At 60.7% G+C, this 11,863-nt stretch overlaps 1 protein-coding gene across 2 annotated transcripts in view; it reads left to right on the forward strand.

Annotated features, from left to right (window-relative positions):
• Positions 1-5,967: 5,967 nt before the first annotated feature.
• Positions 5,968-11,863, forward strand: part of LMBRD1 (LMBR1 domain containing 1) — a 298,140-nt gene continuing 292,244 nt past the window's right edge. The window contains exon 1 of one of the 2 annotated variants that reach the window (XM_075338441.1): positions 5,968-6,081. In XM_075338441.1, the coding sequence (XP_075194556.1) occupies positions 6,031-6,081 (51 nt within the window). In that variant the 5' untranslated portion in view covers positions 5,968-6,030. The remainder of the gene's footprint in view (positions 6,082-11,863) is intronic. The other variant, XM_075338442.1, reaches the window with a different exon arrangement.

Below are 11,863 nucleotides of genomic sequence, written 5' to 3' on the forward strand. Positions count from 1 at the left end.
AGCCGTGTACAGAGCCGGGTGCCGTGTACAGAGCCGGGTGCTGGGCAGGGAGCCGTGTACACAGCCGGGTGCTGGGCAGGGAGCCGTGTACACAGCCGGGTGCTGGGCAGGGAGCCGTGTACAGAGCTGGTTGCTGGGCAGGGAGACGTGTACAGAGCTGGTTGCTGGGCAGGGAGACGTGTACAGAGCTGGTTGCTGGGCAGGGAGACGTGTACAGAGCTGGTTGCTGGGCAGGGAGACGTGTACAGAGCCGGGTGATGGGCAGGGAGACGTGTACAGAGCCGGGTGCTGGGCAGGGAGCCGTGTACAGAGTTGGTTGCTGGGCAGGGAGCCGTGTACAGAGTTGGTTGCTGGGCAGGGAGACGTGTACAACGCAGGGTGCTGGGCAGGGAGACGTGTACAGAGTTGGTTGCTGGGCAGGGAGCCGTGTACAGAGCCGGGTGCTGGGCAGGGAGCCGTGTACACAGCCGGGTGCTGGGCAGGGAGCCGTGTACAGAGCTGGTTCTGTGCAGGGAGCCGTGTACACAGCCGGGTGCTGGGCAGGTAGCCATGTACAGAGCTGGGTGCTGGGCAGGGAGCTGTATACAGAGCTGGGTGCTGGGCAAGGAGCAGTGTACAGAGCCGGGTGCTGGGCAGGAAGCCGTGTACACAGCCGGGTGCTGGGCAGGAAGCCGTGTACACAGCCGGGTGCTGGGCAGGGAGCCGTGTACACAGCCGGGTGCTGGGCAGGGAGCCGTGTACAGAGCCGGGTGCTGGGCAGGGAGATGTGTACAGAGCCGGGTGCTGGGCAGGGAGCCGTGTACAGAGCTGGTTGCTGGGCAGGGAGACGTGTACAGAGCTGGTTGCTGGGCAGGGAGACGTGTACAGAGCTGGTTGCTGGGCAGGGAGACGTGTACAGAGCTGGTTGCTGGGCAGGGAGACGTGTACAGAGCTGGTTGCTGGGCAGGGAGACGTGTACAGAGCTGGTTGCTGGGCAGGGAGACGTGTACACAGCCGGGTGATGGGCAGGGAGACGTGTACACAGCCGGGTGCTGGGCAGGAAGCCGTGTACACAGCCGGGTGCTGGGCAGGGAGCCGTGTACACAGCCGGGTGCTGGGCAGGGAGCCGTGTACAGAGCCGGGTGCTGGGCAGGGAGCCGTGTACACAGCCGGGTGCTGGGCAGGGAGCCGTGTACACAGCCGGGTGCTGGGCAGGGAGCCGTGTACAGAGCTGGTTGCTGGGCAGGGAGACGTGTACAGAGCTGGTTGCTGGGCAGGGAGACGTGTACAGAGCTGGTTGCTGGGCAGGGATACGTGTACAGAGCTGGTTGCTGGGCAGGGAGACGTGTACAGAGCCGGGTGATGGGCAGGGAGACGTGTACAGAGCCGGGTGCTGGGCAGGGAGCCGTGTACAGAGTTGGTTGCTGGGCAGGGAGACGTGTACAACGCAGGGTGCTGGGCAGGGAGACGTGTACAGAGCCGGGTGCTGGGCAGGGAGCCGTGTACAGAGTTGGTTGCTGGGCAGGGAGACGTGTACAACGCAGGGTGCTGGGCAGGGAGACGTGTACAGAGCTGGTTGCTGGGCAGGGAGCCGTGTACAGAGCCGGGTGCTGGGCAGGGAGCCGTGTACACAGCCGGGTGCTGGGCAGGGAGCCGTGTACAGAGCTGGTTCTGTGCAGGGAGCCGTGTACACAGCCGGGTGCTGGGCAGGTAGCCATGTACAGAGCTGGGTGCTGGGCAGGGAGCTGTGTACAGAGCTGGGTGCTGGGCAAGGAGCAGTGTACAGAGCCGGGTGCTGGGCAGGAAGCCGTGTACACAGCCGGGTGCTGGGCAGGAAGCCGTGTACACAGCCGGGTGCTGGGCAGGGAGCTGTGTACACAGCCGGGTGCTGGGCAGGGAGCCGTGTACACAGCCGGGTGCTGGGCAGGGAGCCGTGTACAGAGCCGGGTGCTGGGCAGGGAGATGTGTATAGAGCCGGGTGCTGGGCAGGGAGCCGTGTACAGAGCTGGTTGCTGGGCAGGGAGACGTGTACAGAGCTGGTTGCTGGGCAGGGAGACGTGTACAGAGCTGGTTGCTGGGCAGGGAGACGTGTACAGAGCTGGTTGCTGGGCAGGGAGCCGTGTACAGAGCCGGCTGCTGGGCAGGGAGCCGTGTACAGAGCTGGTTGCTGGGCAGGGAGTCGTGTACAGAGCCGGGTGCTGGGCTGGGTGCTGTGTACAGAGCCGGGTGCTGGGCAGGGAGCTGTGTACAGAGCTGGGTGCTGGGCAGGGAGCAGTGTACAGAGCCGGGTGCTGGGCAGGGAGCAGTGTACAGAGCCGGGTGCTGGGCAGGGAGCTGTGTACAGAGCTGGGTGCTGGGCAGGGAGCCGTGTACACAGCCGGGTGCTGGGCAGGGAGCCGTGTACACAGCCGGGTGCTGGGCAGGGAGCCGTGTACAGAGCTGGGTGCTGGGCAGGGAGCAGTGTACACAGCCGGGTGCTGGGCAGGGAGCCGTGTACAGAGCTGGGTACTGGGCAGGGAGCCGTGTACACAGCCGGGTTCTGGGCAGGGAACCATGTACAGAGCTGGGTGCTGGGCTGTGAGCCGTGTACAGAGCCGGGTTCTGGGCAGGGCGAGGTGTACAGAGCCGGGTGCTGGGCAGGGAGCCGTGTACAGAGCCGGGTGCTGGGCAGGGAGCCGTGTACAGAGCCGGGTGCTGGGCAGGGAGCCGTGTACAGAGCTGGGTACTGGGCAGGGAGCCGTGTACAGAGCTGGGTGCTGGGCAGGGAGACGTGTACAGAGCTGGTTGCTGGGCAGGGAGACGTGTACAGAGCCGGGTGCTGGGCAGGGAGCCGTGTACAGAGCCGGTTACTGGGCAGGGAGACGTGTACAGAGCTGGGTGCTGGGCAGGGAGACGTGTACAGAGCCGGGTGCTGGGCAGGGAGCCGTGTACAGAGCCGGGTGCTGGGCAGGGAGCCGTGTACAGAGCTGGTTGCTGGGCAGGGAGACGTGTACAGAGCCGGGTGATGGGCAGGGAGACGTGTACAGAGCCGGGTGCTGGGCAGGGAGCCGTGTACAGAGTTGGTTGCTGGGCAGGGAGACGTGTACAACGCAGGGTGCTGGGCAGGGAGACGTGTACAGAGCTGGTTGCTGGGCAGGGAGACGTGTACAGAGCTGGTTGCTGGGCAGGGAGACGTGTACAGAGCTGGTTGCTGGGCAGGGAGACGTGTACAGAGCCGGGTGATGGGCAGGGAGACGTGTACAGAGCCGGGTGCTGGGCAGGGAGCCGTGTACAGAGTTGGTTGCTGGGCAGGGAGACGTGTACAACGCAGGGTGCTGGGCAGGGAGACGTGTACAGAGCTGGTTGCTGGGCAGGGAGCCGTGTACAGAGCCGGGTGCTGGGCAGGGAGCCGTGTACACAGCCGGGTGCTGGGCAGGGAGCCGTGTACAGAGCTGGTTCTGTGCAGGGAGCCGTGTACACAGCCGGGTGCTGGGCAGGTAGCCATGTACAGAGCTGGGTGCTGGGCAGGGAGCTGTGTACAGAGCTGGGTGCTGGGCAAGGAGCAGTGTACAGAGCCGGGTGCTGGGCAGGAAGCCGTGTACACAGCCGGGTGCTGGGCAGGAAGCCGTGTACACAGCCGGGTGCTGGGCAGGGAGCCGTGTACACAGCCGGGTGCTGGGCAGGGAGCCGTGTACAGAGCCGGGTGCTGGGCAGGGAGATGTGTACAGAGCCGGGTGCTGGGCAGGGAGCCGTGTACAGAGCTGGTTGCTGGGCAGGGAGACGTGTACAGAGCTGGTTGCTGGGCAGGGAGACGTGTACAGAGCTGGTTGCTGGGCAGGGAGACGTGTACAGAGCTGGTTGCTGGGCAGGGAGACGTGTACAGAGCCGGGTGATGGGCAGGGAGACGTGTACAGAGCCGGGTGCTGGGCAGGGAGCCGTGTACAGAGTTGGTTGCTGGGCAGGGAGACGTGTACAACGCAGGGTGCTGGGCAGGGAGACGTGTACAGAGCTGGTTGCTGGGCAGGGAGCCGTGTACAGAGCCGGGTGCTGGGCAGGGAGCCGTGTACACAGCCGGGTGCTGGGCAGGGAGCCGTGTACAGAGCTGGGTGCTGGGCAGGGAGCAGTGTACACAGCCGGGTGCTGGGCAGGGAGCCGTGTACAGAGCTGGGTACTGGGCAGGGAGCCGTGTACACAGCCGGGTTCTGGGCAGGGAACCATGTACAGAGCTGGGTGCTGGGCTGTGAGCCGTGTACAGAGCCGGGTTCTGGGCAGGGCGAGGTGTACAGAGCCGGGTGCTGGGCAGGGAGCCGTGTACAGAGCCGGGTGCTGGGCAGGGAGCCGTGTACAGAGCCGGGTGCTGGGCAGGGAGCCGTGTACAGAGCTGGGTACTGGGCAGGGAGCCGTGTACAGAGCTGGGTGCTGGCAGGGAGACGTGTACAGAGCTGGTTGCTGGGCAGGGAGACGTGTACAGAGCGGGTGCTGGCAGGGAGCCGAGTACAGAGCGGTTACTGGGCAGGGAGACGTGTACAGAGCTGGGTGCTGGGCAGGGAGACGTGTACAGAGCCGGGTGCTGGGCAGGGAGCCGTGTACAGAGCCGGTTGCTGGGCAGGGAGCCGTGTACAGAGCTGGGTGCTGGGCAGGGAGCCGTGTACAGAGCCGGGTGCTGGGCAGGGAGCCGTGTACAGAGCCGGGTGCTGGGCAGGGAGCCGTGTACAGAGCCGGGTGCTGGGCAGGGAGCCGTGTACAGAGCTGGGTGCTGGGCAGGGAGCCGTGTACAGAGCCGGGTGCTGGGCAGGGAGCCGTGTACAGAGCCGGGTGCTGGGCAGGGAGCCGTGTACAGAGCCGGGTGCTGGGCAGGGAGCCGTGTACAGAGCCGGGTGCTGGGCAGGGAGCCGTGTACAGAGCTGGGTGCTGGGCAGGGAGCCGTGTACACAGCTGGGTGCTGGGCAGGGAGCCGTGTACAGAGCTGGGTGCTGGGCAGGGAGCCGTGTACACAGCTGGGTGCTGGGCAGGGAGCCGTGTACAGAGCCGGGTGCTGGGCAGGGAGCCGTGTACAGAGCCGGGTGCTGGGCAGGGAGCCGTGTACAGAGCTGGGTGCTGGGCAGGGAGCCGTGTACAGAGCTGGGTGCTGGGCAGGGAGCCGTGTACAGAGCTGGGTGCTGGGCAGGGAGCCGTGTACAGAGCCGGGTGCTGGGCAGGGAGCCGTGTACACAGCTGGGTGCTGGGCAGGGAGCCGTGTACAGAGCTGGGTGCTGGGCAGGGAGCCGTTGTACAGAGCTGGGTGCTGGGCAGGGAGACGTGTACAGAGCTGGGTGCTGGGCAGGGAGCCGTGTACAGAGCTGGGTGCTGGGCAGGGAGCCGTGTACAGAGCTGGGTGCTGGGCAGGGAGCCGTGTACAGAGCCGGGTGCTGGGCAGGGAGCCGTGTACAGAGCTGGGTGCTGGGCAGGGAGCCGTGTACACAGCCGGGTGCTGGCAGGGAGTCGTGTACAGAGCCGGGTGCTGGGCAGGGAGTCGTGTACAGAGCCGGGTGCTGGGCAGGGAGCCGTGTACAGAGCCGGGTGCTGGGCAGGGAGCCGTGTACAGAGCCGGGTGCTGGGCAGGGAGCTGTGTACAGAGCTGGGTGCTGGGCAGGGAGCCGTGTACACAGCCGGGTGCTGGGCAGGGAGCCGTGTACACAGCCGGGTGCTGGGCAGGGAGCCGTGTACACAGCCGGGTGCTGGGCAGGGAGCCGTGTACACAGCCGGGTGCTGGGCAGGGAGCCGTGTACACAGCTGGGTGCTGGGCAGGGAGCCGTGTACAGAGCCGGGTGCTGGGCAGGGAGCCGTGTACAGAGCTGGTTCTGTGCAGGAAGCCTTTGTTCCAGTGAGAAATCCTTCCGTTCCCCGTCAGGTAACCGGATGGCTTCTTGTTGTCGTGGTTACGGGGACGCTTCCCCAGTGCAGTTCAGGCCCCGCCCCCAGGACCCGGCACAGGAAGGGGGCGGCCCGACCCCGCTGATTGGCCTCTATGTCGGACCGCTACGGGCAGGAGCAGCTGTCACGGGGTTTGCGGGGGAAGCAGGAAGCGAAGAGATGGCGGCGGACCTGGTGATCGGCTGGAGCATCTTCGGACTGGTGCTGCTGGTAGGCTGCGGGCATTGGGTGCTATTAGGGGGCGTAGTGTGCCCGCCCATCCAGGAGGGGCAGCCTGTGCCAGGGGGTAAACAAGCCTCACACACGTGCTGCTGCGCCATCTGATCGGGCACCATGCGATCCCTAGGAGATCGGCACTGCAGTGCCCGGGCATAAGGGGCAGCTGGAAGTCTGCAGATAGGTGGTGTGTGTATATGGAGGATCCGCGGTGTCACTGTGCCAGGGGGCAACCTATGGGGCATGTTACCACATTGAGTGATACAGACGGACACTTGTCCGCAGGAGCGCCCCTGTGTAACAATGCACAGTGCTCTGCTTTGGGGGCAGTAATGGGCCCCTGTAGAAGGACAGTGTATGGCCCCTGGAAGCCCAATAACTCACCAAGAAGCCCAGTCCTCACACATTGGAGGTACTGCAGTAATGGGCCCTCTACCTCCTGGCCCCCAAATAGCTGCACAGGTTGCCCCAATATGTCTGTCCTTGTGTCATCTGCAGCTCTTGTTTTGCCCTGAAGGTTATGTGGGAAATTGCCCATATGCACTGTGGGGGGGGACGGGCGCCGTGTGCGGCTCTGCTCCGCGCAGGGGGGGGGTGCCGTGTGCGGCTCTGCTCCGCGCAGGGTGGGGGGGGGGGGACGGGCGCCGTGTGCGGCTCTGCTCCGCGCAGGGTGGGGGGGGGGGGGACGGGCGCCGTGTGCGGCTCTGCTCCGCGCAGGGGGGGGGGGCGCCGTGTGCGGCTCTGCTCCGCGCAGGGGGGGGGGTGCCGTGTGCGGCTCTGCTCCGCGCAGGGTGGGGGGGGGGGACGGGCGCCGTGTGCGGCTCTGCTCCGCGCAGGGGGGGGGGCGCCGTGTGCGGCTCTGCTCCGCGCAGGGGGGGGGCGCCGTGTGCGGCTCTGCTCCGCGCAGGGGGGGGGTGCAGTGTGCGGCTCTGCTCCGCGCAGGGGGGGGGGTGCAGTGTGCGGCTCTGCTCCGCGCAGGGGGGGGTGCCGTGTGCGGCTCTGCTCCGCGCAGGGGGGGGGGGGGGGGGACGGGCGCCGTGTGCGGCTCTGCTCCGCGCAGGGTGGGGGGGCGCCGTGTGCGGCTCTGCTCCGCGCAGGGTGGGGGGGGGGGACGGGCGCTGTGTGCGGCTCTGCTCCGCGCAGGGGGGGGGGGGGGGGCGCCGTGTGCGGCTCTGCTCCGCGCAGGGTGGGGGGGGGGGGCGGGCGCTGTGTGCGGCTCTGCTCCGCGCAGGGGGGGGGGCGCCGTGTGCGGCTCTGCTCCGCGCAGGGTGGGGGGGGGGGACGGGTGCCGTGTGCGGCTCTGCTCCGCGTTGGGGGGGGGGGGCGCCGTGTGCGGCTCTGCTCCGCGCAGGGTGGGGGGGGGGACGAGCGCCGTGTGCGGCTCTGCTCCGCGCAGGGGGGGGGGCGCCGTGTGCGGCTCTGCTCCGGGGGGGGTGGGGGGGGCGCCGTGTGCGGCTCTGCTCCGCGCAGGGGGGGTGGGTGGGGGGGGGGGGACGGGCGCCGTGTGCGGCTCTGCTCATAGACCAGTACATGAGATCTGACCCCACAGACCCTCGGTCTGGATGATGACTGGTGCGCACAGGTCTGATCCCCCATACGCTCGTCGGACCAGGCGTTGACCAGTGTTCTGGACTCTGCCCTGTTATCAGCTGATTAAGCTCCGCACCAGGAGCAGGTAAATGTGCGCACTCCTCCAACTGTCAGGTTTTGCTTTCATTTTCTGAATAGCACCTACACATGTTGAGTGTTTTACCCCATTGCTCTCCTGTTGTTGTTGTTGTTTTTTTTTTTTTTTTTTTCTTTTGTTTCTTCCAAAAACCATAACTTTTTATTTTTGCAGCCATCCATATGAGGCTTGTTTGTTGTGGGACGACTTGTACTTTTGAATGACGCCATTTATTCTGCCCCATGTTGTACTGGAAAACGGAGAGAGAAATTCCAACTGTGGTGAAGTTGCAGGGGAAAAAAAAGTGAAATTCTACAATTTGTTTGTTTTTTTTTATTTATGTTCTATAGATAGTAATGCTGACCTCGCAGTGTGATTTGCCATGTCAGTACATGATGAGAAAAAAATCAGAAATTTGTCACACACTTTTTTTTTTTTTTTTTCTTTCTGCTTTTATCGTCATTGTTTTTGAGACCTGTTTGTTCTCATTTTTTGGGGTCTGGGGCTGTGGGAGGGCTTGTTTTTGACCCCTGAGCTGGTATTTTTACTGATACTATTTTGGAGAGATACAATGTATTGATCGCTTTTTATCGGAATTTTGCAGGTGCCAAAAAAATCTCATTCTGATGTTTTGATTTTCTCTTCTCGCTGCGCCCTATACCGATCAGATTGATTGATTTATTTTATATTTTGATAGATCAGGCTTTTCTGAACACAACGATACCAAATAAATTCTCAAGAGGATGGTGATGATCTGTTTGGAGATCTTCAGCTGAGCCCCGGCTGTCATAACAACCCATCAATGCCCTGTGATCATATGACGGGCACATCAATGACACGCTTCCTGTCTGGAAGTCTTAAATACCGCTGTCGGTGATTGACAGCAGCATGTAATTGGTTAAGAGTCTCAGGTAGATCTCTGATCCACCCGCGACGTATAGGTACTTAATGCTTAATTAATCATCCATGAAGTGCGGGAAAAGATGAGGGCTGATCGTGTAAGCCCACATCAAGGGCAAAGACGACACAGCCGATGACCTAAATGTGTTATCAGTCGTGAAGAGGTTAAAACTGATTCCTGCTGGCTGGCGGCATTACTAGAGCCAGGCTGTATAATTGCGGTTAAAGATGTGCGCTCAATTTATAATCCTGCAATAAAGGCAGGGACACGGCCGACGATGTAAATACACATCATTGGTCGTGAAGGGGTTAAAATTGACAGCGCACTCGCCCATAGAGTTTAAAGGCAACCTGTTAGGCGAGCAGCATGGATCGTTGCCTGGCTGTATGATTGCGGCTAGGTATATTTGCCTCCGCAGCGTGCCGGAGTTTCAGAAATAATCTAGTTAGAATCCATCCAGAGGCGTTAACCGTAGACGCGACTAGTCCGGTGCTGCCCCAGGTGACTCCATCTATGGACTTCATCTTACCTTTTTTTCCGGCTATCTCTGTCTTTTTAAGCCTGTAAAAGTACAAAAGTATGGCCAGTCATGGTATGTGCCAAAAAAGACAAAACATTGGAACAGAGCCCAAAGTGACTTCATCTGCCTCATGACTGGATGTTCAACTCATCCGACATAAAACAGGCCCTCTCTCAGGTCTGGCATGTGTTAGTGGAATAAAGGGTGTTTCCATGTTACTGATAGCACAAAGGCTCTGGAAAAGTGGCATTGTTCCCCCCCCCCCTCCCCCACAAAAAAAAAACCCCATCAAAATCTGTCCTCTGAAATGCCATGGCTTCCTGCTGTTTTGGGCTTGCTCCTGTTTTGGGCTTGCTGTCTTCTTTTCGGTCGGTCTTTCTCCGTTTCTCTCTTTCGGTCGGTCTTTCTCCGTTACTCAGTTGGTCGTTCTTTTTCCGTTTTCTCTCTTTCGGTCGGTCTTTCTCCGTTTCTCTCTTTCGGTCGGATTTTCTCCGTTTCTCTCTCTCGGTCGGACTTTCTCCGTTTCTCTCTCTCGGTCGGACTTTCTCCGTTTCTCTCTCTCGGTCGGACTTTCTCCGTTTCTCTCTCTCGGTCGGACTTTCTCCGTTTCTCTCTCTCGGTCGGACTTTCTCCGTTTCTCTCTCGGTCGGACTTTCTCCGTTTCTCTCTCTCGGTCGGACTTTCTCCGTTTCTCTCTCTCGGTCGGACTTTCTCCGTTTCTCTCTCTCGGTCGGACTTTCTCCGTTTTCTCTCTCTCGGTCGGACTTCTCCGTTTTCTCTCTCTCGGTCGGACTTTCTCCGTTTTCTCTCTCTCGGTCGGACTTTCTCCGTTTCTCTCTCTCGGTCGGACTTTCTCCGTTTCTCTCTCTCGGTCGGACTTTCTCCGTTTCTCTCTCTCGGTCGGACTTTCTCCGTTTCTCTCTCTCGGTCGGACTTTCTCCGTTTCTCTCTCTCGGTCGGACTTTCTCCGTTTCTCTCTCTCGGTCGGACTTTCTCCGTTTTCTCTCTCTCGGTCGGACTTTCTCCGTTTCTCTCTCTCGGTCGGACTTTCTCCGTTTCTCTCTCTCGGTCGGACTTTCTCCGTTTTTCTCTCTCTCGGTCGGACTTTCTCCGTTTTCTCTCTCTCGGTCGGACTTTCTCCGTTTCTCTCTCTCGGTCGGACTTTCTCCGTTTCTCTCTCTCGGTCGGACTTTCTCCGTTTCTCTCTCTCGGTCGGACTTTCTCCGTTTCTCTCTCTCGGTCGGACTTTCTCCGTTTCTCTCTCTCTCTCGGTCGGACTTTCTCCGTTTCTCTCTCTCTCTCGGTCGGACTTTCTCCGTTTCTCTCTCTCTCTCGGTCGGACTTTCTCCGTTTCTCTCTCTCTCTCGGTCGGACTTTCTCCGTTTCTCTCTCTCTCTCGGTCGGACTTTCTCCGTTTCTCTCTCTCTCTCGGTCGGACTTTCTCCGTTTCTCTCTCTCTCTCGGTCGGACTTTCTCCGTTTCTCTCTCTCTCTCGGTCGGACTTTCTCCGTTTCTCTCTCTCTCTCGGTCGGACTTTCTCCGTTTCTCTCTCTCTCTCGGTCGGACTTTCTCCGTTTCTCTCTCTCTCTCGGTCGGACTTTCTCCGTTTCTCTCTCTCTCTCTCTCTCTCTCTCTCTCTCTCTCTCTCTCTCTCTCTCTCTCTCGGACCTTCTCCGTTTCTCTCTCTCTCTCTCTCTGTCTCTGTCTCTGTCTCTGTCTCTGTCTCTGTCTCTGTCTCTGTCTCTGTCGGACTTTCTCCGTTTCTCTCTCTCGGTCGGACTTTCTCCGTTTTCTCTCTCTCGGTCGGACTTTCTCCGTTTTCTCTCTCTCGGTCGGACTTCTCCGTTTTCTCTCTCTCGGTCGGACTTTCTCGTTTCTCTCGGTCGGACTTTCTCCGTTTTCTCTCTCTCGGTCGGACTTTCTCCGTTTTCTCTCTCTCTCGGTCGGACTTTCTCCGTTTTCTCTCTCTCGGTCGGACTTTCTCCGTTTTCTCTCTCTCGGTCGACTTTCTCCGTTTCTCTCTCTCGGTCGGACTTTCTCCGTTTCTCTCTCTCGGTCGGACTTTCTCCGTTTCTCTCTCTCGGTCGGACTTTCTCCGTTTCTCTCTCTCGGTCGGACTTTCTCGTTTTCTCTCTCTCGGTCGGACTTTCTCCGTTTTCTCTCTCTCGGTCGGACTTTCTCCGTTTTCTCTCTCTCGGTCGGACTTTCTCCGTTTTCTCTCTCTCGGTCGGACTTTCTCCGTTTCTCTCTCTCGGTCGGACTTTCTCCGTTTTCTCTCTCTCGGTCGGACTTTCTCCGTTTTCTCTCTCTCTCTCTCTCTCGGTCGGACTTTTCTCCGTTTCTCTCTCTCTCGGTCGGGACTTTCTCCGTTTTCTCTCTCTCTCGGTCGGACTTTCTCCGTTTCTCTCTCTCTCTCGGTCGGACTTTCTCCGTTTCTCTCTCTCTCTCTCGGTCGGACTTTCTCCGTTTCTCTCTCTCTCTCGTCGTCTCGGTCGGACTTTCTCCGTTCTCTCTCTCTCTCGGTCGGACTTTCTCCGTTTCTCTCTCTCTCTCGGTCGGACTTTCTCCGTTTCTCTCTCTCTCTCGGTCGGACTTTCTCCGTTTCTCTCTCTCTCTCTCTCTCTCGTCTCTCTCTCCGTCTCTCTCTCTCTCTCTCTCGTCTCTCTCACTCTCTCTCGTCTTCTCTCTC

Source organism: Anomaloglossus baeobatrachus, chromosome 3, assembly GCF_048569485.1.
Source record: "Anomaloglossus baeobatrachus isolate aAnoBae1 chromosome 3, aAnoBae1.hap1, whole genome shotgun sequence".
Lineage (NCBI taxonomy): Eukaryota > Metazoa > Chordata > Amphibia > Anura > Aromobatidae > Anomaloglossus > Anomaloglossus baeobatrachus.